At 31.8% G+C, this 24,000-nt stretch overlaps 2 protein-coding genes and 1 long non-coding RNA gene across 3 annotated transcripts; 2 read left to right on the top strand and 1 right to left on the bottom strand.

Moving 5' to 3' along the window:
• The first annotated feature begins 3,482 nt into the window (after positions 1–3,482).
• LOC111697585 (uncharacterized protein F54H12.2-like) lies at positions 3,483–5,281 on the top strand. The gene has a single exon (XM_023467637.1). It carries the CDS (start codon positions 3,505–3,507, stop codon positions 4,867–4,869), a length of 1,365 nt encoding a protein of 454 aa, XP_023323405.1. The 5' UTR covers positions 3,483–3,504; the 3' UTR covers positions 4,870–5,281.
• A 2,490-nt stretch (positions 5,282–7,771) lies between these two features.
• On the top strand, positions 7,772–12,044 carry LOC111697586 (uncharacterized). The gene is made up of 4 exons (XM_023467638.1): positions 7,772–7,814; positions 8,359–10,352; positions 10,866–11,588; positions 11,730–12,044. Exons 1-4 carry the CDS (start codon positions 7,772–7,774, stop codon positions 12,042–12,044), a joined length of 3,075 nt encoding a protein of 1,024 aa, XP_023323406.1.
• Positions 12,045–12,608: 564 nt separating this feature from the next.
• On the bottom strand, positions 12,609–21,869 carry LOC111697578 (uncharacterized). Its single transcript, XR_002764326.1, has 4 exons — positions 21,272–21,869; positions 20,950–21,051; positions 15,023–15,078; positions 12,609–12,896 (listed from the first exon to the last, which is right to left on the bottom strand). It is a non-coding gene; the product is annotated as an uncharacterized LOC111697578 (long non-coding RNA).
• Between the last annotated feature and the right edge of the window lie 2,131 nt (positions 21,870–24,000).

Below are 24,000 nucleotides of genomic sequence, written 5' to 3'. Positions count from 1 at the left end.
GTACTCAGGAATTTGTCCAGGGGTATAGCTTAAATATGTTTTTCTTTCCAGGGGGGTGGGCCTCTGCACCCTTCCCCCCCCCCTTCTCCCCTGAGTACGCTTCTAAAAGCAATATAAATAATTAATAAAAGAAATGAATACTCGCCTCTAACTCTAATTAACTAACCCCATTATAGAGTCGTGCAATCTGATTTTGTAGACCGTTGATTTTTCAACTTCAAGTTTTTCCTGATCACGGGGGGGGGGAATTCGACACTTTGTGCCACCAAATTTTGTACAGGCTGCGTTTGGTCCTAATAATTGAGATAGAAGGCTGAAATTTTGCATGCAGCCTCTAATTGTGGTCTTCTTACATAGATCGCAAAGAAAATTGGAGATCAGAGGTCATTGACCTCTATTTTGATGTTCCGAATCATCCATTCTAATACCCCTTTTTGACCTCAGATGATCCTGAAGGCATTTGACCTCCAGATATCAATGACCTACGGAATTCAAAATATGAAATCAATAATAATAAATGATGTGAGCTATCAAATTATAGGTTTTTTGGTATTCCTCCAAATTGTAATGCTCTCCGGAGGTCTAAGGATGAAATCAATGAAAATGGGGCATTTTAATCATAAAATCATTGTTGTTCTGAATCCAATACTAAAGTTTTTTTTGAATCTGAGATTAAACATTTTTATTGTTGTACATATTTAATTGATTTTAACGATATAATAACATACTTTCTGGTAGACACAGTTTTGTTGCGCAGAACTGGCACATTTCTTCTAAATTTTTTCGCGGATTTTCTTAATTAGACTTAAAAATTTAAATTGAAAAGATATTTATGAACTAAAATAATAATATATGCTGGAGGGGGGGTTCCAAACTCTATACCTTTACATGTTGTATATCTATCTATCTATCAATCTCTCTCTATCTATCTCACTCGCTCTCTATCTATCTCGCTCTCTTATAATAATCCAAACTCTATACCTATACAACCTAATGGTGATATTATTTCTGTAAGATTTTTGAAAATTCACGATTTTTTATGAAATCCATGAATATGTTTACAGTTAAAATAGAAGATGATTGTGTAGCATCCTAATTGCCATTCATATATTTCAATTCCTCTCATCATTTCCATCTACTTATCCATGATTTCCCTCACCTGTCTTTTATTCTCCTCGACTCATTATTTTCCCACCTGTTTTTCTTTTCCCTTCCTTATAACATCCTCACTGGGTTCGTCTACCAATCGCCACCCGCCATATTTTAATCCTCCCTTCAATACATACAATGCATGTTGTATATCTATCTATCAATCTCTTACACTCATTCCTTCTTCAAAATATATAAAATACATATACATATTGACATTTATTGGATACAAACGGACAGACAGATATACATACAGACATGCAAAGTATATAGATATGAATGCTTATATTTTAATGAAAAATGTACATAAAGAGGTCCTTATATATATATATATATATTGTTAAATATCAAAATGGGATGTACTAATTCTAAGCCAAAATGTGTAATATGCGGTAATGAAGCTAAAAAATTACTATGGCCGTGTGGACATTTTTGTCTCTGTACAGATTGTAATGTTGAACTCTCTAAATACCGACAAGGATCAAGTGAACTCAATATAGTTATTGATCTTGATGAAAGCAAAGGAGTACAATGTCCAATTTGTAGATGTACTGCAATACCTACAAATGTTTTTATACCATAATTGTAATGATAAATCATGTAAAGTATATATGTTTATGATTCAATACTGATTCATCTTTTATTATTTTAAATAATGTTAAAAAATCATTGGTTTAAAATGTACCTAAGAGAGAGAAAATTATCAATTATCTAAATTTATATTTCCAAGCATGGGAAAATTATTAAAAGATAAATATAATTTTCTGAGTGATCTAGGAAAATTAAGTAAGAGAGAAAGACAAAAATATTTGAAAGAATGTCCACAGAATAATATTCATACAATTTGTGAGGCTGTACATAATGTACTTAAAGGACGGTGCTCTACTAAATCAAAAAGTGTGAACAAAAAACTCACTGTTTTAGAAAAAGAACTAAAAAAAGTTGCGAATCCGGTCTATGATTTAAATTCAAAGCGTGAAATATTATCAAATTCACAAACTGGAGATGGTGTGTTTTCCATTATTGCAAGTGTAGTTTTACCTTTTCTACTTGATCTACTGAAGAAATAATGAGGACTATTTTCTATGCGAGTAACATGCAAAGTGTACTGTTTCCATCAAATTCAAGATCAAATTTTGAAACCTACATTCATCCTAGAGACTTAGATTATATTCCCAATAGTGATATAGAAGTGGCAATTAAATCCATATCTTTTGATAACACATATGAAAGTTATCCAGATATTGAACAAACATTAGCATTAAAAACAAACTTAAGTTTTGATACAATATCTAGTTACGGTTGGGATAAAATCATATCCATATTCACCACCAAGCCGTCTCAGAAGGGAGTTTGTCAATTTCAGTTTACAAATCCTACATTCTTCCCTACAAATCATCATAATCTTTCCAGAGCATCATTTCAAATTACTAACATTGAAACCGGAAACACTCCAAATTTTTCCTTTGGATCTCCTACATTCATAGAGGTTGTTGTCAGAAGTCAAGCAAAGAGGATGAAGACACCTTTTCATATCTTACTAGACTCTTCATGTGAAGAATCCAAAAAGCGATTTCTAAAGAATACAAATATGGAATTCTGTATTCAATTACCTAAGAGGATGGAGTTTCAGAAAGATTGGATGTTATGTCTAAAATCTATACACTTTTCAAATACTTTTTACACTCTTCAAGATTGTAGTATTTGGTTAAGTGGTGTGAAGTCTAATGGTGGAAAATGGAAAATATCAGGTGGTTTAGGGAAAAAATTTCCTTATGATCTTCAAAAAGTGATTAAACAATTAAATATCATTACACGAGAGTTTTTAGTATTCTACAAAATAACAAATGATGTTATTGGAATCAGATGTTCTTCTTCCTTTAGAACAGCAAAATATGGAGAAAGCTTTAAAGTTGAGATAAGTAATGACTTACTACAAATATTGGGATTACGAAGTGATCAAGCAGAGACTGTATTCTTACCTCCAATTACAACATTAACATCATCACATAATGCAAATGTGTTTGCTCTACATCCTCACCACTTAATCATTTGCTGTGATCTTGTTGAAGAATCAATTCTAGGTGGTCAACATGTACAAGTTCTGAAGTACTTTCCAAAGAAGCTAACAAAGGATAGAATTGTAGATCAAGAGTTTGCTAATAATGATTTTCTCAAGCTTAATCTCAAGAACTTTGATCGTATAAAAATACGTATTGCAGATATCAGTGGAAAAACCATTGAATGTGATCCTGATATTCCAACAAGAATGCAATTAATTTTTGTGAATACAAATAGCCAATAAAAAATACACCTAAGCATCTTTTAATAAATTTACATAACAAAATAATCATTATGGATAGTGGATTTGGTATTGGAGGCCATTCAAAGAGTGTTGTTGAAATGACAACTTCTAAACTTGACTATTGGTCCCCGTTTATTGTGGAAAATAGTGTTAAAAGGAGTTACAAGACAGAAATGCGTCCTCAATCAATCTCTGGAGATGGACCTATTGAATTTCATTTATCAGCTGATCCTGAAAAATTTACAGATATCACAACCTTAACTCTGCATGGTAGAGTTGGTGTTAGAGTCAACGAAGGAGATGGAATATGGAAACCAGTTAGTTCATTATCTCCACGACCAAAATCATGGGGAGTTATCAATAATTTTTACCAATCACTATGTTCATCCGTTACAGCAAAAGTAAATGATTGCGAGATTGGTGATATTGCTTATAATTCATATCCATATGCAACATATCTGCAAACTCTTTTAGGAGCTTCAGCCAGTCAAGCTGGAAATCTAATTCTGTCTGAACGAGGTTTTATCAAGGATAAGGCGGATAATATGAACACTCCTAATCTGTCAGATGCAAATGGATCATTTTGTCAAAGAAGGAAAAGTCTGATTGAAAATAATTTTGTTGATTTCAATATTCCTCTACATAATGATTTAATGACTGTAGAGAAATATCTTCCTCCTAATACAAAATTATCATTCACAATAAGAAAGTCAAGTAATGATTTCCTAATCTGGAAAGATGATACTGATAAAAATGAATATAAAATTGTGTTGGAGGATATACACTTGAAAGTAAAGTTATTGGAAGTCTTTCCACATGTGTTTAAAAATCATCAAAAACTACAGAAAGAGGCTGGTGCTTTAAAAATTAAGTACACTCAAAATGTTTTGAAGACATTCGCTGTTCCTGCAGGAGCAGTTGAGCTCAAGCAGCACAATTTATTCTTTGGTAACCGTCTACCAGATAGAGTATATTTAGCCTTTGTGGAGCAGGAGGCTTACAATGGAGATTGTTTAAAAAATCCATTCAACTTTGAAACTGCGGGTATGAAAGAAGCAGCTCTAATTGTTAATGGAGTATCTGAACCATCTCCACCTTACTCTTTTGAAGAGGGAATTGATGAAAAAGAATTATATTTCAGTTTTCTTGAAAACACTGGAACATCATCCTTTGAGATGGACAGTGTGAATGTAACATTTGAAGAATTCAAGAAAGGCTATTTCATCCTCCCATTTGATCGATTCCCAACCAAAGATAACGGATTATATACACATAAGAGTCAAGGAGGAAGCATAACTGTAAATGTTAAATCAAAGAAAGCTTTAGATAAAAATTTCATGGTTTTAGTGTTTGGTTCATATGATAGTTCATTGATTTTTGTTGATGATAAGGTTATTACTGAACCAATTTATTGAGAATGGAAGTTTTGAAGCAAGGACTATCTAACATTCAAATCAAGAATTATCTTGAAAATGATACTGGATTTATAGGATGTTTTCCATCAAATAAAATTCCTGAAATAAATAGCATTCCATGCACACTCATAATCAATACAGCTCAAAGTGGACATCCAGGAGATCACTGGGTTGCTTTACATTTAAAAGAGGATGTTGCTTTCTACTTTGATAGTTTTGGGTTTCCTATTATAGAAGATGACATATTCAAATTCCTAAAAAAATACTATAAAAAAGTACTCTATAATCGAATCTGTATTCAAGATTTTACTAGTATTGCATGTGGTTTATTTTGTATTGCTTTTGTTAAAAATGTTTTTTCTGTAAAATCGTATAATTTATTTATAAGTCAGTTCAGTTCTGATAATATCAAAGAAAATGATTGTACAGTCCTAAACTTTATTTGAATTCATATAATGCATAACTTGTAAATTCATGTTTTAAAATCTTTTACTTGAAATATAATTTTAAAATAACATTGATTTTTCTTTCTTCTCTTTAAATCATATTATCAAGATAGTATATAACTACATTCATTCCTGTAACTCAAAATATTACAGGATTATTTTATAAATCAAATTGTTTTATTTCTATACTACTACTACTATTACTATTACTATTAAAAGTGATGCTGATGGTAATGATGATGCTGATGATTTTAAAGTATTTTTGATAAAAATCTGAAAAAATTTGCTTTGTTTGGATGTTTTTGAAAAAAATTGATATAAATTTTAATTTTTATTTCAAAAATGAGATTTTTATGAAAAGTTTTAAAGTATTTTTGATAAAAATCTGAAACATTTACTTAGTTTTAAGTATTTTTGATAAAAATCTGAAAAATTTGCTTAGTTGATGATGATGATGATGATGATGATGATGATGATGATGATGATGATGATGATGATGATGATGATGATGATGATGATGATGATGATGATGATGATGTCTGGAGGATTAATATTCGTAATAAGGATATCTGTATATATCTATGCGGGGAAATTAATTTTAAAATTTTGAAAACAAAAATAAAAATTTCGTTTAAAGCAAAATTTCAATAAAAACAAACTAAAAAATAATCGAATATTGCATAAAATGCCTACTCAACTAAAAATACATAAAATAATTGATTAATGGATTGGTAATTGATTGATTGATTAATATCCGCAAATATATATATATATATTACAGAAACCAATGCATTACCTGGATTACGACGTAGAACACCGCCTTTAATCAGGAGAAACAAAGTAAGAATCCTTAAAATATAAATTTATAAATATCACATAAAAATGTAAATACTATTTTAGTCATGAAGGAAGATGACAAAGGAATTACAACTCTGGAAGGATACCATAATTTCAACAAGCAAGAAGTAAAACCAACATTAAAAGAGCTGGAACGTCTGAAACAATTTAGGGACGATCATGAATCTGATTTTATAGAAAATAACGTTCGGTTTAATAACCGTTCAGACCAAATTAGACGAGAAATCGAAATATTAAACGCAAAAATAGCAGAAGAAATCTCAAATCATCAAGATCTTCAACAAAGCGAGTTCATTGATCATGAAAATGATGAATTTATGATCGGACATGAGGACTCAGTAGGCCTGTATAGCTGGATGAAGGAAAAGTTACTAGAGAAATGGTATCAAAATTTAGAACTACAAGAAAAAAAGTTTAAACAGTACCTAAATAAAGGGCAGGCATACTACTTCATGCACTTGTGTGGAACAAGACAGTTGAACATAGAAGACCCAAAGGAATTGGACGTCTCAGAATTGATGTTTGAAGAAATAAAACCCACACCAACACACGATCTGCATCCTGCAAATTGTAATTATCAAATACAAATGAAAGTCAATTCTCCACCTTCATCACGAGAAGACAGCTCCGAAGAGGAGAGCACAGATGAAAATGATGAAGCAAACGAAGATTAGAATTATTTTAAACATAGTTTTTCAATTTTTTTTTGGCTAAATAATAGTTATAAATCATGAAATTAATTAGCAAATCCATTTCAGAGAGAATGGTGTTACAAACCAATTGAAAACCAATTTTGAGCAACAATATAAACTTAACAGGTACGACACATATCAATAATGAAAATATTTCCCAAAAAAAAACAAACCTAAATTGCAAAATAATATTAAATATTTAGTGAACCCAAATATGGAATAATGATTTTAAAAAGAAAACAAGACAAAAATTAACATTTATTGATTGATTGATTGATATTCGAATATTTATAGATCGAGATTCTGCCAATTCAGTAACGAAATCGAATCGTGTGGAAACGGAAACATTAAAGGAGGAGACAGGTACACAATGAAACCGTAAAAATGAAGTTTTTAAAACAAGACAAAAATTAACATTTATTGATTGATTGATTGATATTCGAATATTTATAGATCGAGATTCTGCCAATTCAATAACGAAATCGAATCGTGTGGAAACGGAAACATTAAAGGAGGAGACAGGTACACAATGAAACCGTAAAAATGAAGTTTTTAAAATAATTCAATTTGCAAAAGAGAAAAATAAAATAAAGTTATTATCTCAATTATTAACAATTTTGGGAATATCAAAATTTAATATTTATAGATTGGATACTTACCAGCAGGAACTAAGCTTGCCAGTACTGGAATAACGGAGGAAAGGATAATTACGGAAAATTCATCAGGTAGAATCAAACTGAATTCTAATCCTGCTTCATATACAGAAAATATTATTATAATTATANCAATAAAAATATTTGCACATAAAGCAAATTGTATTTAGACATAAATACATATTTAAATTTTGGGAAAATTAAAAATATGTCTTACAAAAAATTTCTAAAAATAAATATTCTAGATAAAGACATGGAAGCTGGACGAGGATCTCCAACACTCACCTTAAACCTGGGTTCAGCTAAATTATGAGTGGGAGGAGGAATCGATTCCAGACCAAGATTCAACCCTAGAAGATAATATTAGACACGAGAAAAACAAGAGCGAAATTACTTCTGATGAACCTGTTGCAAATTATAATACACCGGAATATAATGTTTTTAAAATCCCGAGAAAGATAGAAGCAGAAAGAAAGAGTCGAGACCCTAAGAGGATAAAAGCAGAAATATTAAATCAAGATGAAGATCGCGGATTTGACTACAATAGACTGGGTAGAGGGAATCGGATAGGTGGAAGAAGTCAAAAATTAAAACACAGATTAGGTGGAAGAGGTTCAAAGTGGAACACTTATAACAGAAGAAGACCATCATCATCTCCAAGAGGACGTTTTAGAAATAATTATACCTCGAGACCAACCCAGAATACATTTTCAAACGTCGAAAACTATCACCAGAATCAACCCGGACACAGTTCTAATTATCCAAACTGGAATCAAGGCAAATATAGCTCGAAACAAGACATACTTGCAAGAAACTGGGACGCAATTGGTTATTATTCAGGAGTAGAATATATGGACAATAACAAGAGTCAAAAGGATAATAGCTCTGGACCAGGATACTACACGGAACAAGAAAAACACTTGGAATATAAGAAACCGGATTATACCCGGGAAATAGATAATAATTTGGTGAATTCAAGTACCAGACAAATCATCAAACGAGATTGTGATGAGGAGAGCGTAGGAACACTTATAATCGATGAAGATGATGATAAAGATGAATCAATGATGGGAAATACAAGCATTTTCAATAAAGTGAAGATCTGGAAGGAAAATGCTAACATGAGGATGTCAATGAAAAAAGAAATCAGCCATCTGGAATTAAAACGACATCGAATTGAATTTGAAGATCCAGCTCATGATGTAAACAGGTCCGGACTACAGTTCGAGTTAATGCAGAATTTAAACGGGGAGGATTTTACACAAGGAAAGAGGAATAAATGTCAAAGTTTACTGAAAGAATTAGTAAATATAGAAGATGGCTATTTATACCAAGGCCCGGAAATGAAAAATTTGATGAAGATCATGTCCGTGATTAAGAAAACCAAACTTACTATGGAACCTAAAATGAATTACATAGAAGAGAAAATCATATTAAATGGGAAAAATTATCAATTCAAATGTTTTAACGGATACTTAGGAGACCAATTAAAAAGTGAGGCTATCCATAAGATGGTGGATAAACCAATTATGAATGTGTTGCTGGAAGCTGAAGGTTACGACAGCTCTAAAGAAGATTTAGGAGAAAGATATCGACAATGTGCAACTTTGAAAGTCTGGCGGACAATTCTTCGTGGCAGAGAGGAAAATAAACCTAAGGTCGCTGGAGATCTACTAAACAGTTTTGATGACAGTCAATGGGAAGAAGAAGATCTCAATATTAACAGTACGGAATTGGGATCAGAATCTCAACGCATCGTACAGCAAAGATATTTTCCCCTAGGAATTGACTTGGAACATATGAAGGCCAATTTCCCAAATACCTACGAACTAAATATGATCATGTGTTTACAAAATCTTCTGATTGAATACACAAAAAACCAAGGATCCTGGAGAGAGACACCTTCTAACGGATTAGTTTCAATATTTCAAGAGGATAAACCTTTTGAGTGCAAGGAATTCAGCAAAGATCTGGACTTAGAAAATATAAAACATACATTCAGAATCCCAAAACAGAACAATGTTTTGATTGATGCATTCCCTGATCTAAGAATTCTATTAAGTGCCGGATATCTCAACAACAGAGGCAGACTGAGAAAATATGAAAAAACAGCTAAAGAAATTATCATTGGACAGAGAGTGATAAAAAAGTCTAAAAATATAGCCGTTAGACCAGGATGGAGAAGAAGGAGAACATATGTTGACATAATTAAACACACGGAAAAAGGAACAAAGAGCGAACTGGACTTCACTATAGAAGATATGAAGTCCAAGGAAAGATCGGAGCAGAGCTGTAGATGCCAAGAAACATTGCACGCTCAGATATGCTACACAGAAGAATTCTATGATAGGTCGAGATTAATGCATCGTAGAGAAAACGTGGTGGAAGATCTGAATCCTTGGATTAATAATGAAATTATACTGAAGAACGGAGTTAACCCAGCTATGAACTCCTACTCCATCAACTCCAACAGACCTCTGGTACCGTCAGAACCCGGAGCAATAGTATCCAGCACTCCACACGAAAAAACAGGTTTATTTTGTGGAACTACAAACACACTATTTCGTGACAAAATCATGGAGAAACATGGAGACAGAGACCTGACTAGGATAATTGAAAAAGAAAGAAATCAATTACCGGAGAGACTGTCAAACAAGGCAATGATAGGGGAACAGATAGAGGAAGAAATAAGGAGAGGTTACAACACCATTGCTTGCTACATAGCTGGAAACCCAGTGGTAGCACCGAGCATGTTCACAAGTTTTGAAAAATTCGGAGATGTGAAAGAATCAACAGAGACATGGAAAGTGAAAGACATGGAACAGTTGTTAGCGGTTATTTACAACGACCTAAAAAGTTGGAAGGAAATATGTTGTCCGTGGTGCTTTGGAGTCATGAAGAAAAAGGAATTTAAAAACCACTACCTGGACCATCACAAGGATAGTATAATACTTGTGAACACATGCGATATGATCAGGTCAAATCACAGATCATACATTAGCTTAATCCTCTTCCTAATCATATGCCTAGAAGACAAAGTTCATTCATATTATTCCGAAGAAATGAACAGGCTGAAACAACAAATTGATAGTCAAAATCGTGAAAAAGAGATTTATAGTCAAGCACCTGGATATGAAGAGCTAAAACGGACTCATGACCTGTTTGTGATGAAGCATTTTGAGAAGGAAAAATCTTGGACCGATGAAGTTGCAAATCTAAAAGAACAACTGAAAACTATGACAACACAAACTAGAAAGACAAAGGACGAGGATATGAAGAATACGAAATTAAAAAACGAAATAAGAGCTAAAGAAAGAGAAATTATGGAAATAAAAGAAAAATTGAAGAATGTAGAAGAACAAACCAATGAGAGGATAAAGGTACAAGAACAAACCAATAAGAGGATAGGAGAAGTGAAGAATGATAAATCACAGTACGAAGACAAAATAAAAGAACTGGAAAGAAAATACAGAGAGGAGAAGATAAAAAATGCTGGTTTAACAAGGAAAATTAATGCCATCGAAACGGAAAAGGATGAACTGAAACAGGAGATTGAGAATGTTACAGAATTTTTCAACGTATTAGACGGAATAAATGAAGAATTAAAAAATAGAAATGAATGTTATTCAGCACAAACAAAAAAAGATATGAGATACATAACATACTTGGATAGTGGAATAGCTGAAGGAGAAGAGTTATTCACGGTAATAGACGAAATGAACGACGAACTGATAGCAGAAAATGTAGGTCTTAAGGAAATAAACAGGAACCTGAAGACAGAAAACGAGCGGTTAGAAAGTGATTTAGAGGATAGCGAAAATGCATGGGGAAAATTTGCAAATGCAGAATTAGAGGAAATGGAAGATAATTCAGATGAATTCTTCGTGGTAATAGACGAGATGAACGACGAACTGATAGCAGAAAATGTAGGTCTTAAGGAAACAAACAGGAACCTGAAGACAGACAACGAGCGGTTAAAAAGTGATTTAGAAGATAGCGAAGATTCATGGGGGAAATTTGCAGATGGGAGATTAGAGGACATGGAAGAAAATTCAGGAGAATTCTTCGCGGTAATGGATGAATTGATAGACGAAAAAGATAAAAAATCAAAAGAAGCTGTAATCAAAGAACGAAATTTGAAAAAGAAGTATAAAACACTGAAAAATAAATACAACAATCTGGAGAGAAAAATAAAATTCAAAAAATTGCAGCTAGAAATGAAGAATAAAATGATGGCGAGAAGAATTAAGACGAATATAAATAAAGAGAAAAAAGAGAGAAAAAATTCTACCTATAGTGATGAAGAATCTCAATTGTATGATGAGCTGTATGAAGGACTCTGCACTTATGAAAACACAATAGCAGTACAGCCAAAGAGCTCCTATACAGAACAGGAAACTATTCCAATATCCAACATCGACAATTCTAAAAAAGAAACAGTTCATCAAAGACAAGATATGCTACTGGATGAATTCTTAAAAAATGAGTTCAAGATACGTCCAGAAAATGAATCAGATTCTGAATAGATTCCTCAAATATTTGATGGGAAATAAAATATAATTAAGTTTTAATTTGTAAATACACAAAAAGAAAAAGATAGAATATAAATGATGATTATTTATAAGATAGTTCAAAATATAAACACGTATGTTAATAAAAATTAACTGTTTACCTGTTATTTTAACTTGTTAGTTTGATCGAACAACAATTATTGATTTTTTCGTTGAAACATCATTCTGAAAATATACATGATTTTAATTTATGTGTGAATTAAAGAAGAGATCAAATTAGGTGTTAATAATGAGAGTAGAGAATAAATTAAGAGCGAATTCTGGAAAGAGTAAAAAAAGGTTTTTTAATATACATGATTTAATTTACTTATGAATTAAAGAAGATCTAAAAATGAAGAGTATATGTTCATAATGCAAGCAGAGAATAGATTAAGAGCAGAGATAAAGGGTTGTAATACAAAATTTTGAAAAAAAAAATAAACACAATATTGAACTATAACAATTTTGTTAAAATGAAAATATTAATATAAGGTTATTCAAAGAAAGGAGAAAAAGCGAAGATAATTTAAGAAAATGTATAATAAGACTTCAAGACGACATTTTAAAGCATTCATATAAGGTAATTCTTAAATTTAAAGCATTAAGGGAAGTAAAAGATAGAAATGGAGACTTGCTGAAAATCATTAATTACATGTCCATAAATTCGGGAAAATTATTAAAGCAAATACCATCTCTTTAAAAGTAACTTATCGAGTCAGGATATTTATCAGAAAGATTCTATTCATGATCTTCACGAAGGGATATATCTACTTCTTCAACAGGATCTCCTACTTCGTCTCTAGCAAAGAGAGGCTCCTCATCATCACGCTAAAATAATAAAGAATTTTTAAACCTAATAATTACATTGTATAGTTACATTGTATAGTTATTCAAAATGGATTAAAAGGAATAAAATCGAAGTACACCTGATTCAATATTCCTATAATAAAATCTCTCAGCTTCAAACGAATAAAATCAGTAAAAGCTCGCATTATTGTTTCAATTGACATGTTTTATCCTTAAATGTAATAAAACAAAATTATTTTTATCGGAAGAAATTTAAAACAATATAATATTACAGATAAGAATGGGAGAAAGAATATTGTTCACTCTAAGTGTATTACTTCTTTATGGAAGGTAACGAATATACTGAAGATCTAATATGAAATTTGTTTATAAACATGAATCATCTAAATTTGAGATCCTTGCAAGTCTAATGAATATCAAGTATTTATTTGCAACGAAAAATTTGGATATTATGTCTATAAATAAAATGAAGTAGTAAGCGATTAAAATATTTCAAAATATATACATATATGTATTAAAATATAAAGGTTTAATAAATTTTTTTTACAGGACGGAAGGAATTCCTCCAGAAAGAACAGAACAGATAAACAAAGCAGACAGATTGCCAGATAGAAAACTGAACAGCATTATACACTCCAGTACAAGTGTAGAAGAGAGGGGAACTTTGTACATGCAAAAAGAAACCGAAACCATATCAATCCCAATAAACACGAAAAATTTCTTCACAACATTGGATTCCCTATCATCATCAACAGAAACGTTGTTGGATACTAATTTATTCGACACAGAAAAAGATTTCACAGTGAATTCTGAAGGTTTAACTCTACACGTTCTGAAAGGAAGGAAGACAGCTGAAATCTCCAAAAGTATATGCAATTCAGAAAATTTGAAACTGTTTGAACCTATTAATATGGTTGTGATGAACTGGGATGACAGGTTACAGAGTATTACACCGGGAATGACCATAGAAATCACAGAATCAAAGATTACCTGCAAAAGTGACACAGAATCAAAAACAGATCAGGCTTGTGTAAAATATCTGCGACAAATGGCTAAACGATCAAATCATTTATTCGTCAATTCAATGACGGAATTCTACAATCTTTATGGAAAATACAAGGGACAAACAAAAGCAATAAAAATCAACTCCACACACATCTATGCAGAGGATGACGATGATGGCGTCTTTGCTTGTGTAGGTGACATCGAATCATTGACAGAAATTGATGTGATTGAAAAGGGGCTAAGAAACAATTTTTTTTCCACATTGGGAAAAGTAATTTTTTCAAAGTTACAAAATCTTGAATTAGACATATACAACGTGTTTGATACTCTGGTAGAACTATCATCTGATTCTCTATTGGATCCATCATTAAAAATAAACGAATTAACTTTCAACGAGTTAATTGCAAGAATTCTAATGTACCTACCTGGACCTATGCGATCATGCGAAAAAACTTCAATAAATGTAAACAAGGAAGATATAGACCTGGATGAATTTGAAGATTATACAAAAGCAAATAATGAAATAGAATTTTTCAATTTCTTGAGGAAAACTATGAGAACACAAATTCCACCAGCAACGAGGTTAGAATTGACAAAAACATATATAATAATCCTCAATTTTTATATCAGAATTTCTAACAGAGTAAAAGGTTTACAAAAGTCTGAAGGAAAAGTAAACTTTAAAGAAAAACCATGGAATATTTTATGGAATTCAGCTAGTACAGCACAAGATCTTAAATGCTATTGTGCGCAAGTCTTAAACAGTGAATGTTCCTCTAGAGCGTTAAGAAAACTATACCATATATTGTCGCGAGATAAATAAGTAGCAATGACAGATTTGATATATACTCTAAATTTAGGACAAGATTTTATTCCAAGCAAACCAAAACAAATGATGAGGAAGAAATTTACGAACAAATCAATAATAATGTCAAACAACGCGGAAGACCTAAACCGAGCTCTGTCAATGAGTAAACAAGATTTCAATTCTAACGATATAGATAGGCCACAACAGGATCAGTCTAGAGATGATTTTATAGACAATAATGTACCATCTATCGAACGGCTGCAAAACGACCAGGCTCCATCAAATAATATAGAAACAAATAACGAAGATAATGAAATTGATTATAATTTGATACCTATTATTGATGCTAGCGATAACCAGGAACCACGAACACGACGATACACTAACCTCCTAGAAGAAAATATTTATGAAAACGGACTCTCAACAAACAAACACTATATTTACAAGCACACTGGAATCAATATTATCAACAACAACAACTTCGATATTATACATAATGGGTCATATGAGCTCATACTCGTATACAAATGATATGACAATTGCGCCAACTTTAGGAATATCTCCTACGGATATAACAACAGAACAACGATCTACAGCTGAAACAACAACAATACCAACAACAATAACATCCGAAATACCATATACTACAGTAACTATGATTACAACAACAACATCAACCACTACGACATCAATATCAACAACGGTTACAACTTTAAGAACAACTACAACAACAACGTCTATAACAACATCATCTGAAATTGCATTTACTACAACTGCTACAGTTTCATCAACAACTTCTTCAACTACTACAACAAGTACAACTACAACAAAAACAAGGAATCATTCATCGAAAGCTACAACTTCAAGACCAACGACAACGACAACAGCTTTCAGAAGCACTACTGCTACAACCAGTCTGACAAGTAATACAGAAAGATCAAGATCACAGACAACAACCAAGCAACCAATAAAAACTACTAGACGTAGCACAACACAAAGTACAAGAACAATATCAACAGTAACAACAGCATTCCAAAGCACAACAACCATAGATACAAGCTTGGACTATTATGATATTCCAACTATTGATGAAGGAAATGAAGTAGATTCATTAGTACAAGGAAGAATTAAAAGATTATTTGTATCATATTGGCTTAGTTCAATGACAGGTCTAGCGGAAGAAAATGAATTAGAGGATATAAGACGATTTGAAAATGAATTATTAGAACGAGAAAATTCATTAGGAAGTACATTTGGTAATCTGACCCTACAAGATGAAGAACTTACGAAACGGATACAAGAGATTTCTGAGAAAATTGCAAAAAGTCTAACAGACGAACAAAGTATTAATGAACAAATAACGAGAATCATATCCTCACAAGTATCAGGGGAGGAAAATATAAATAAAATACTTAGTATATTAGACAAAAATATAAAAAGATCAAATAAATTAACTCAAGTAATAATGGAGTTGCTACTGTTAGAGAAAACCATCGACAAATACAAACTTTGGATAACTAATGTTCTAATGGACAGACTAGATATATTTGATTTAAACATGCGAGATCTAAGTCAACTCTTCGGCTCAAGCGCGATTCAATCGCTAAAACTCTCAAAAGCCAAAATTACATGGGTAAATGAAGAATTTACTATTATAGTGACAATACGGAGATTATCGGAACCATTTCAGATCTTCAATCTTAAATCTATGGTAGTGTCCTATGATAAAACTAATCTAGAGATGGGAAATGCATTACTGATCGAACCTGGAGTTGCAATTAACTCTATAGGGGAATATGTACTAAGTTCGGAATATATACAAAAATGTACTCCAGTAGGGAATTCTATATACTGCGATAGTAAGGATACCCTAGTTCATGTAAACGGAACCGATATCTGTGAATTAGTCCTTGTCCACAACTGGCTAAATAATGATACAAAACCGTACTATCCATGTTACAATAACATAGTGGTAAGACCAACAAAACAACAAGATTTTATTATTAAGGAGAACTCCATACTCATAATGAGCAAAACAATAGATACAGGGCGTTACCGCTGTACAGGAGGTTCACGTGAAACAGCAAAAATGTTGAATGTTCTAGCAGGGCTTTCAAAAATAGTTAACATAAATGGATGCGGGCTAGACACTAGTTATCTGTCTATACCTGGAGGATTTGTGTCACATAAAACTACAATGAGTATCAATCAAGAAGATTTGGATATGGATCAAGCTTTAATAGAGTTGAACGGTTACATGGAATCTAAACTACGAAAACCATTCAATTTAACAGGTTTAATTTACACCATAAATTCAACACAAGATAAATTGCTGTTAGAACATAAGTCTCTACAAGAACTACAACTTAATGTGGATTCTTTAAATGAAATGAAAACAATACCAAAATTTTCTTTCCATCCTCTAAACGCTTTAACCTATGACACTCATAAACTGGTTACAATGGGTTTATCCTACACAGTTGTGATCATTCTAATGCTACTAGTCTGCATGTGCTGTTTCAACGTTTGCTCAAATTCTACATCATTATGCTGTGGACCCTGCAAATGCATACTGTTTATTTATAGGAAAGAGATTGAAATCGGACAATGAACAAGGGGAAATACACGAGTTTGAAAATCTTAACAACGATAACGTTCACACTGCAGAACCAAAAATATATAACACTCCGAAACTTCAATCTAAGTGGACAATCAGAACTATTGATGACGAACCATACCTAATTTATACGGAAAACGAAAAAGTGTTTAAATTCGACCCCGTCACATTTTCTGCGTGGTCGGGAAGAGAGAAAAATGACGAAATACCATTACTATCAAAAGCGATGCAAAAAGCGTTACAGAAAAAACGCGACGAATCAAGAAAACTTATCCCAGAAACAAACATAGTATAACTACAAAGGAGAATATGAGGAAAAGTAAGAAAAATAGAAAAGAAGAAAAAAAAAAACATAAAAATATTTTTTAAAACATAACAAAAACATACAACGGAATTTAGTATATAAGATGCCTTAATGATGTAAATTTTAGTATATAAGATGCTTTAATGATGTAAGTTTCAATATTTAAGATGCATTAATGATGTAAGTTTTAGTATATAAGATGGTTTAGTGATGTAAGTTTTAGTATGTAAGATGCTTTAATAACGTAAATTTTAAAATATTTCCTAGTGATGTAAGATGCTTTAGTAACGTAAATTTTAAAATATTTCCTAGTAATGTAAATTATAATATATAAATTAAAATTGTAACACTAATGTAATTTTAACATGCCGAAAATAATTACAACTAACGCAACAGTAGAATTATTTTTTTAATATTTTCGTGAATATCAAAATAAAATATAAACAATAAAAAAATATAAAAAGAAAAAAGCCAAATGTATCTACGATAAAATTATTCTTAGTATGTAAGCAAGATTATTCAAAAATTCATATTTTACATTTTTCAGTTTAACTTTAAGTTTAATTTCGAGTTTAATTTTCATACTTTTCATTTTTCAGGAATATTTTATACTTTAAAAATTTAATAACCATAGTAAAAGTGAAGGTAAGGACATTATAAAATACCTGTAAGACTCGTAAGTGATATATAAAGGGATATCCTGGGAAAGAAGGATAAGCACACAACCGAACATATGTTTATATGGAGAATGATGAAATAAATTCATTATGGAAGCCAGCTATTGGATGGAAAATAAACTTCTCGTGTCAGGATTGGTCAGTTCAGAATAAACTCTCCTCATTGGTTAGAAATATTCCAGAGACCGACTAAACACCGCGGTGATTGGTCAATATAAACAAAACTAGTTTCCACCATAGAGATACCAACAAAAAGACGTGGTGGAAACTCAGATCGAAGACGACAAAGAGGAACTTAGCGAGAAAGAGAGAACAGATCTAAAACAATCCCAAAGATACGAATCATCAAAACACAAGAATATAAGAAAAGAAACCCATCTGAGGCTGGCTAAACCATCCTAATTCCTTCGAGTACAGCAATTTGGATGATTCATCCAAATTGTCAGGAATAGTCCCTTTAGAACTATAAACTTTTAGAATGGTACGAACACGAGGCTGGTACGAGTGAGCGCAAAAAGAGCGCGTAGGAGCAGTAGACAAGCGGGGCGCGGCACCAAGTTTTCATCAGGCCTTGTAAGGCCTTCTTCACTTCACTTCCATACCATCCGGCATAGTAATAACTAACCTAAATTTTAAACCTATATTTTACTTTCAGATAATATGCAATGGGAAATCATTTAGACTTGAGCTCCCATCTACAGAATTGATGAGTATTTCTGTATAACTTGCGTGGCTACGTCTGCAAAAGATAAAATTATTTTGAAAAAAGAACAGGTCCTTTCGAATCAGAGCAACCTTTTTAAAAAGGAGAATAAATAGGAGACCTTTGTTCTCCATCAACTATTTTCTGTGCCCTCCTTTTCCTCTTATTCTGATTCTTTCTCCTTTTGGCTTCAACTTGTTTCAGCATTCCTATTAATTTTATTTTTTTCCGTAACGGTCCAAATTTGAATTTGTTTGGATTAGATGCGGGTTCATAACTACGTTGGATCCATTCCTTGATGACATTTGGGTTTCTTCTTAAGATTGTTTCCATTTTGTGAAGGGAACCAAACTTTTTATTTAACTCCTTGATTGATTTCACCAACTTCCAGCTCTCGTCCGAGACAGGTTCAGGTTCTTGATCTTTTTCAGGGTTGTTTTCTTTCTCATGTTCAATTATTTCAATGTCGTCATCACTAATTCGATTATCTCAGATGGAGAGCCCTGTACTCCGACTTAAGTAGTCTGATCTGTCTCTCTTGTTGGTCTGCCCATACTTTATCCTCCAGAAAACTCGCTAGCAATGATTTTCTCAAGTCATACATTGCTTGCATGCTGAACCGAACGTCGTTTGTTCTTTCCCTCACAGTCATGTTTATATTCATTCCGTGCGTAAGGACATGCAGGGCACAGTCGTAGCTGTTGCCCTGCTGTCTTATCTTGTGATTCACAAACGTGTAGTTTCCATCTTGCATATTCGAGTTCCACATCGCATTTTGAACCTTTTGAAAGACTTCATCTGGAAAATCTTCGGGAGAACATGATTTATTACTGTCAAAGAAATGAATTTTGTCCGCCATCCTATCTATGGAAACAAGGGTATAGTGGTTCATTTTCCAAAGAGGGAGAAGAATGATCCTGCCGACAGCCGTATCTCGCAGTTTGTTTATTGCCGCATTTCCAAATTTCTGTTTTCTAAGTACAGATTCTCCATCCTCCAGACTCAGTACGACTGGATAAGGTACACTTATCCTTGTCATATCCTTCAATGCCATGTTCAGGACTTGGCTAGTGATCCACTTCCTAGGAGCCAGACTCTTCACATCTTTCACTCTCAACACCTCTCCATTTTTGTATAGTATCATTTCACTATCTTCCATGGTTGATACCATATTATTTATGGTAGGGATTAAACGATATCCATTACGACCCACGGGAATGCTATTCGCAAAGAAAGCTGCAATTTCAGTGTTCATCATGCTAGATACTATGTAACTGAAATAATTTTCTCATCCTCAGTTTTTTAAAGCGCATGGACACTCCTAACTGTATGCTGTCTAGACCAAGATGACTGTGTGGGTTTTATAAACCAAGAGTAATGTGTAGGTTTTAAGTCTAGACCTGCAGTTGTGTTACTAAGGCACGGATGAGTTTTAAAATATGATTGAGAAGAAAAAAGAGAGAATTAGAGAAAGTAATATATATGTTAAAACACCTTTTTTAAAATATTCTGCTATTTCAATTAACTTAGAATCTATTCTAGGAAATCTTAATTTATTTAATTGGCAATTTATAGGGAATATATTGGTTCTTTATGTTTATTATATTAACCTATTTTGGCCCCATTGTTTTTTTTTTAAATTTTATTTTTGTAACCAAACATTACTATAGTAGATCTTTTATTTTTCTTTTGATCTTTATTTGGCATATATATATATATATATACTTTTTATCTTTTATTTGGAGCTTTATAAGAACAATAACCCCACTGCAGCTTTTATTTATTATTTGTATATTTTAAACGGATCACTCTTTAAATCCAATATTTATAATGAATCAATTTATTTACAGGTTCTTCAGACTTGATTTTATTTTATAAATAATAGACCAAGTTTTCAGATTCCATTTTATATCATATATTTTCTTGATCATTTTCAAAAACAAATTATCGTGATTCTTACAAATTTGTTTTTGTTAAAGTGTCCGCAATTAAGGGTTTTCTATCTGGCAATCTGTCTGCTTTGTTTATCTGTTCTGTTCTTTCTGGAGGAATTCCTTCCATCCTGTAAAAAAAATTTATTAAACCTTTATATTTTAATACATATATGTATATATTTTGAAATATTTTTATCGCTTACTACTTCATTTTATTTATAGACATAATATCCAAATTTTTCGTTGCAAATAAATACTCGATATTCATTAGACTTGCCAAGGATCTCAAATTTAGATGATTCATGTTTATAAACAAATTTCATATTAGATCTTCAGTATATTTGTTACCTTCGATAAAGAAGTAACACACTTAGAGTGAACAATATTCTTTCTCCCATTCTTATCTGTAATATTATATTGTTTTAAATTTCTTCCGATAAAAATAATTTTGTTTTATTACATTTAAGGATAAAACATGTCAATTGAAACAATAATGCGAGCTATTACTGATTTTATTCGTTTGAAGCTGAGAGATTTTATTATAGGAATATTGAATCAGGTGTACTTCGATTTTATTCCTTTTAATCCATTTTGAATAACTATACAATGTAACTATACAATGTAATTATTAGGTTTAAAAATTCTTTATTATTTTAGCGTGATGATGAGGAGCCTCTCTTTGCTAGAGACGAAGTAGGAGATCCTGTTGAAGAAGTAGATATATCCCTTCGTGAAGATCATGAATAAAATCTTTCTGATAAATATCCCGACTCGATAAGTTACTTTTAAAGAGATGGTATTTGCTTTAATAATTTTCCCGAATTTATGGACATGTAATTAATGATTTTCAGCAAGTCTCCATTTCTATCTTTTACTTCCCTTAATGCTTTAAATTTAAGAATTACCTTATATCAATGCTTTAAAATGTCGTCTTGAAGTCTAATTACACATTTTCTTAAATTATCTTCGCTTTTTCTCCTTTCTTTGAATAACCTTATATTAATATTTTCATTTTAACAAAATTGTTATAGTTCAATATTGTGTATATTTTTTTTTCTTCAAAATTTCATATTACAACCCTTTATCTCTGCTCTTAATCTATTCTCTGCTTGCATTATGAACATATACTCTTCATTTTTAGATCTTCTTTAATTCATAAGTAAATTAAATCATGTATATTAAAAAACCTTTTTTTACTCTTTCCAGAATTCACTCTTAATTTATTCTCTACTCTCATTATTAACACCTAATTTGATCTCTTCTTTAATTCACACATAAATTAAAATCATGTATATTTTCAGAATGATGTTTCAACGAAAAAATCAATAATTGTTGTTCGATCAAACTAACAAGTTAAAATAACAGGTAAACAGTTAATTTTTATTAACATAAGTGTTTATATTTTGAACTATATTATAAATAATCATCATTTATATTCTATCTTTTTCTTTTTGTGTATTTACAAATTAAAACTTAATTATATTTTATTTCCCATCAAATATTTGAGGAATCTATTCAGAATCTGATTCATTTTCTGGACGTATCTTGAACTCATTTTTTAAGAATTCATCCAGTAGCATATCTTGTCTTTGATGAACTGTTTCTTTTTTAGAATTGTCAATGTTGGATATTGGAATAGTTTCCTGTTCTGTATAGGAGCTCTTTGGCTGTACTGCTATTGTGCTTTCATAAGTGCAGAGTCCTTCATACAGCTCATCATACAATTGAGATTCCTCATCGCTATAGGTAGAATTTTTTCTCTCTTTTTTCTCTTTATTTATAATCGTCTTAATTCTTCTCACCATCATTTTATTCTTCATTTCTAGCTGAAATTTTTTGAATTTTATTTTTCTCTCCAGATTGTTGTATTTATTTTTCAGTGTTTTATACTTCTTTTTCAAATTTCGTTCTTTGATTACAGCTTCTTTTGATTTTTTATCTTTTTCGTCTATCAATTCATCCATTACCGCGAAGAATTCTCCTGAATTTTCTTCCATGTCCTCTAATCTCCCATCTACAAATTTCCCCCATGAATCTTAGCTATCTTCTAAATCACTTTTTAACCGCTCGTTGTCTGTCTTCAGGTTCCTGTTTGTTTCCTTAAGACCTACATTTTCTGCTATCAGTTCGTCATTCATCTCATCTATTACCACGAAGAATTCATCTGAATTATCTTCCATTTCCTCTAATTCTGCATTTGCAAATTTTCCCCATGCATTTTCGCTATCCTCTAAATCACTTTCTAACCGCTCGTTTTCTGTCTTCAGGTTCCTGTTTATTTCCTTAAGACCTACATTTTCTGCTATCAGTTCGTCGTTCATTTCGTCTATTACCGTGAATAACTCTTCTCCTTCAGCCATTCCACTATCCAAGTATGTTATGTATCTCATATCTTTTTTTGTTTGTGCTGAATAACATTCATTTCTATTTTTTAATTCTTCATTTATTCCGTCTAATACGTTGAAAAATTCTGTAACATTCTCAATCTCCTGTTTCAGTTCATCCTTTTCCGTTTCGATGGCATTAATTTTCCTTGTTAAACCAGCATTTTTTATCTTCTCCTCTCTGTATTTTCTTTCCAGTTCTTTTATTTTGTCTTCGTACTGTGATTTATCATTCTTCACTTCTCCTATCCTCTTATTGGTTTGTTCTTGTACCTTTATCCTCTCATTGGTTTGTTCATCTACATTCTTCAATTTTTCTTTTATTTCCATAATTTCTCTTTCTTTAGCTCTTATTTCGTTTTTTAATTTCGTATTCTTCATATCCTCGTCCTTTGTCTTTCTAGTTTGTGTTGTCATAGTTTTCAGTTGTTCTTTTAGATTTGCAACTTCATCGGTCCAAGATTTTTCCTTCTCAAAATGCTTCATCACAAACAGGTCATGAGTCCGTTTTAGCTCTTCATATCCAGGTGCTTGACTATAAATCTCTTTTTCACGATTTTGACTATCAATTCGTTGTTTCAGCCTGTTCATTTCTTCGGAATAATATGAATGAACTTTGTCTTCTAAGCATATGATTAGGAAGAGGATTAAGCTAATGTATGATCTGTGATTTGACCTGATCATATCGCATGT

Source organism: Eurytemora carolleeae, unplaced genomic scaffold, assembly GCF_000591075.1.
Source record: "Eurytemora carolleeae unplaced genomic scaffold, Eaff_2.0 scaffold242, whole genome shotgun sequence".
NCBI classification, from domain to species: domain Eukaryota; kingdom Metazoa; phylum Arthropoda; class Copepoda; order Calanoida; family Temoridae; genus Eurytemora; species Eurytemora carolleeae.
The sequence above is the reverse complement of the archived record's forward strand: the minus strand, read 5'-3'. Positions and strand labels throughout refer to the sequence as shown.

Bases quoted from the DNA above. Each gene is read 5' to 3' on its own strand.
- LOC111697585 (XM_023467637.1), top strand. From the start codon at position 3,505: ATGGATAGTGGATTTGGTATTGGAGGCCATTCAAAGAGTGTTGTTGAA.
- LOC111697586 (XM_023467638.1), top strand. From the start codon at position 7,772: ATGGAAGCTGGACGAGGATCTCCAACACTCACCTTAAACCTGG. The intron at 7,815-8,358 runs GTTCAGCTAAAT...GTTATTATTCAG, and splicing joins AACACTCACCTTAAACCTGG to GAGTAGAATATATGGACAAT. The intron at 10,353-10,865 runs GTTATTTACAAC...GAAAAATTGAAG, and splicing joins ACATGGAACAGTTGTTAGCG to AATGTAGAAGAACAAACCAA.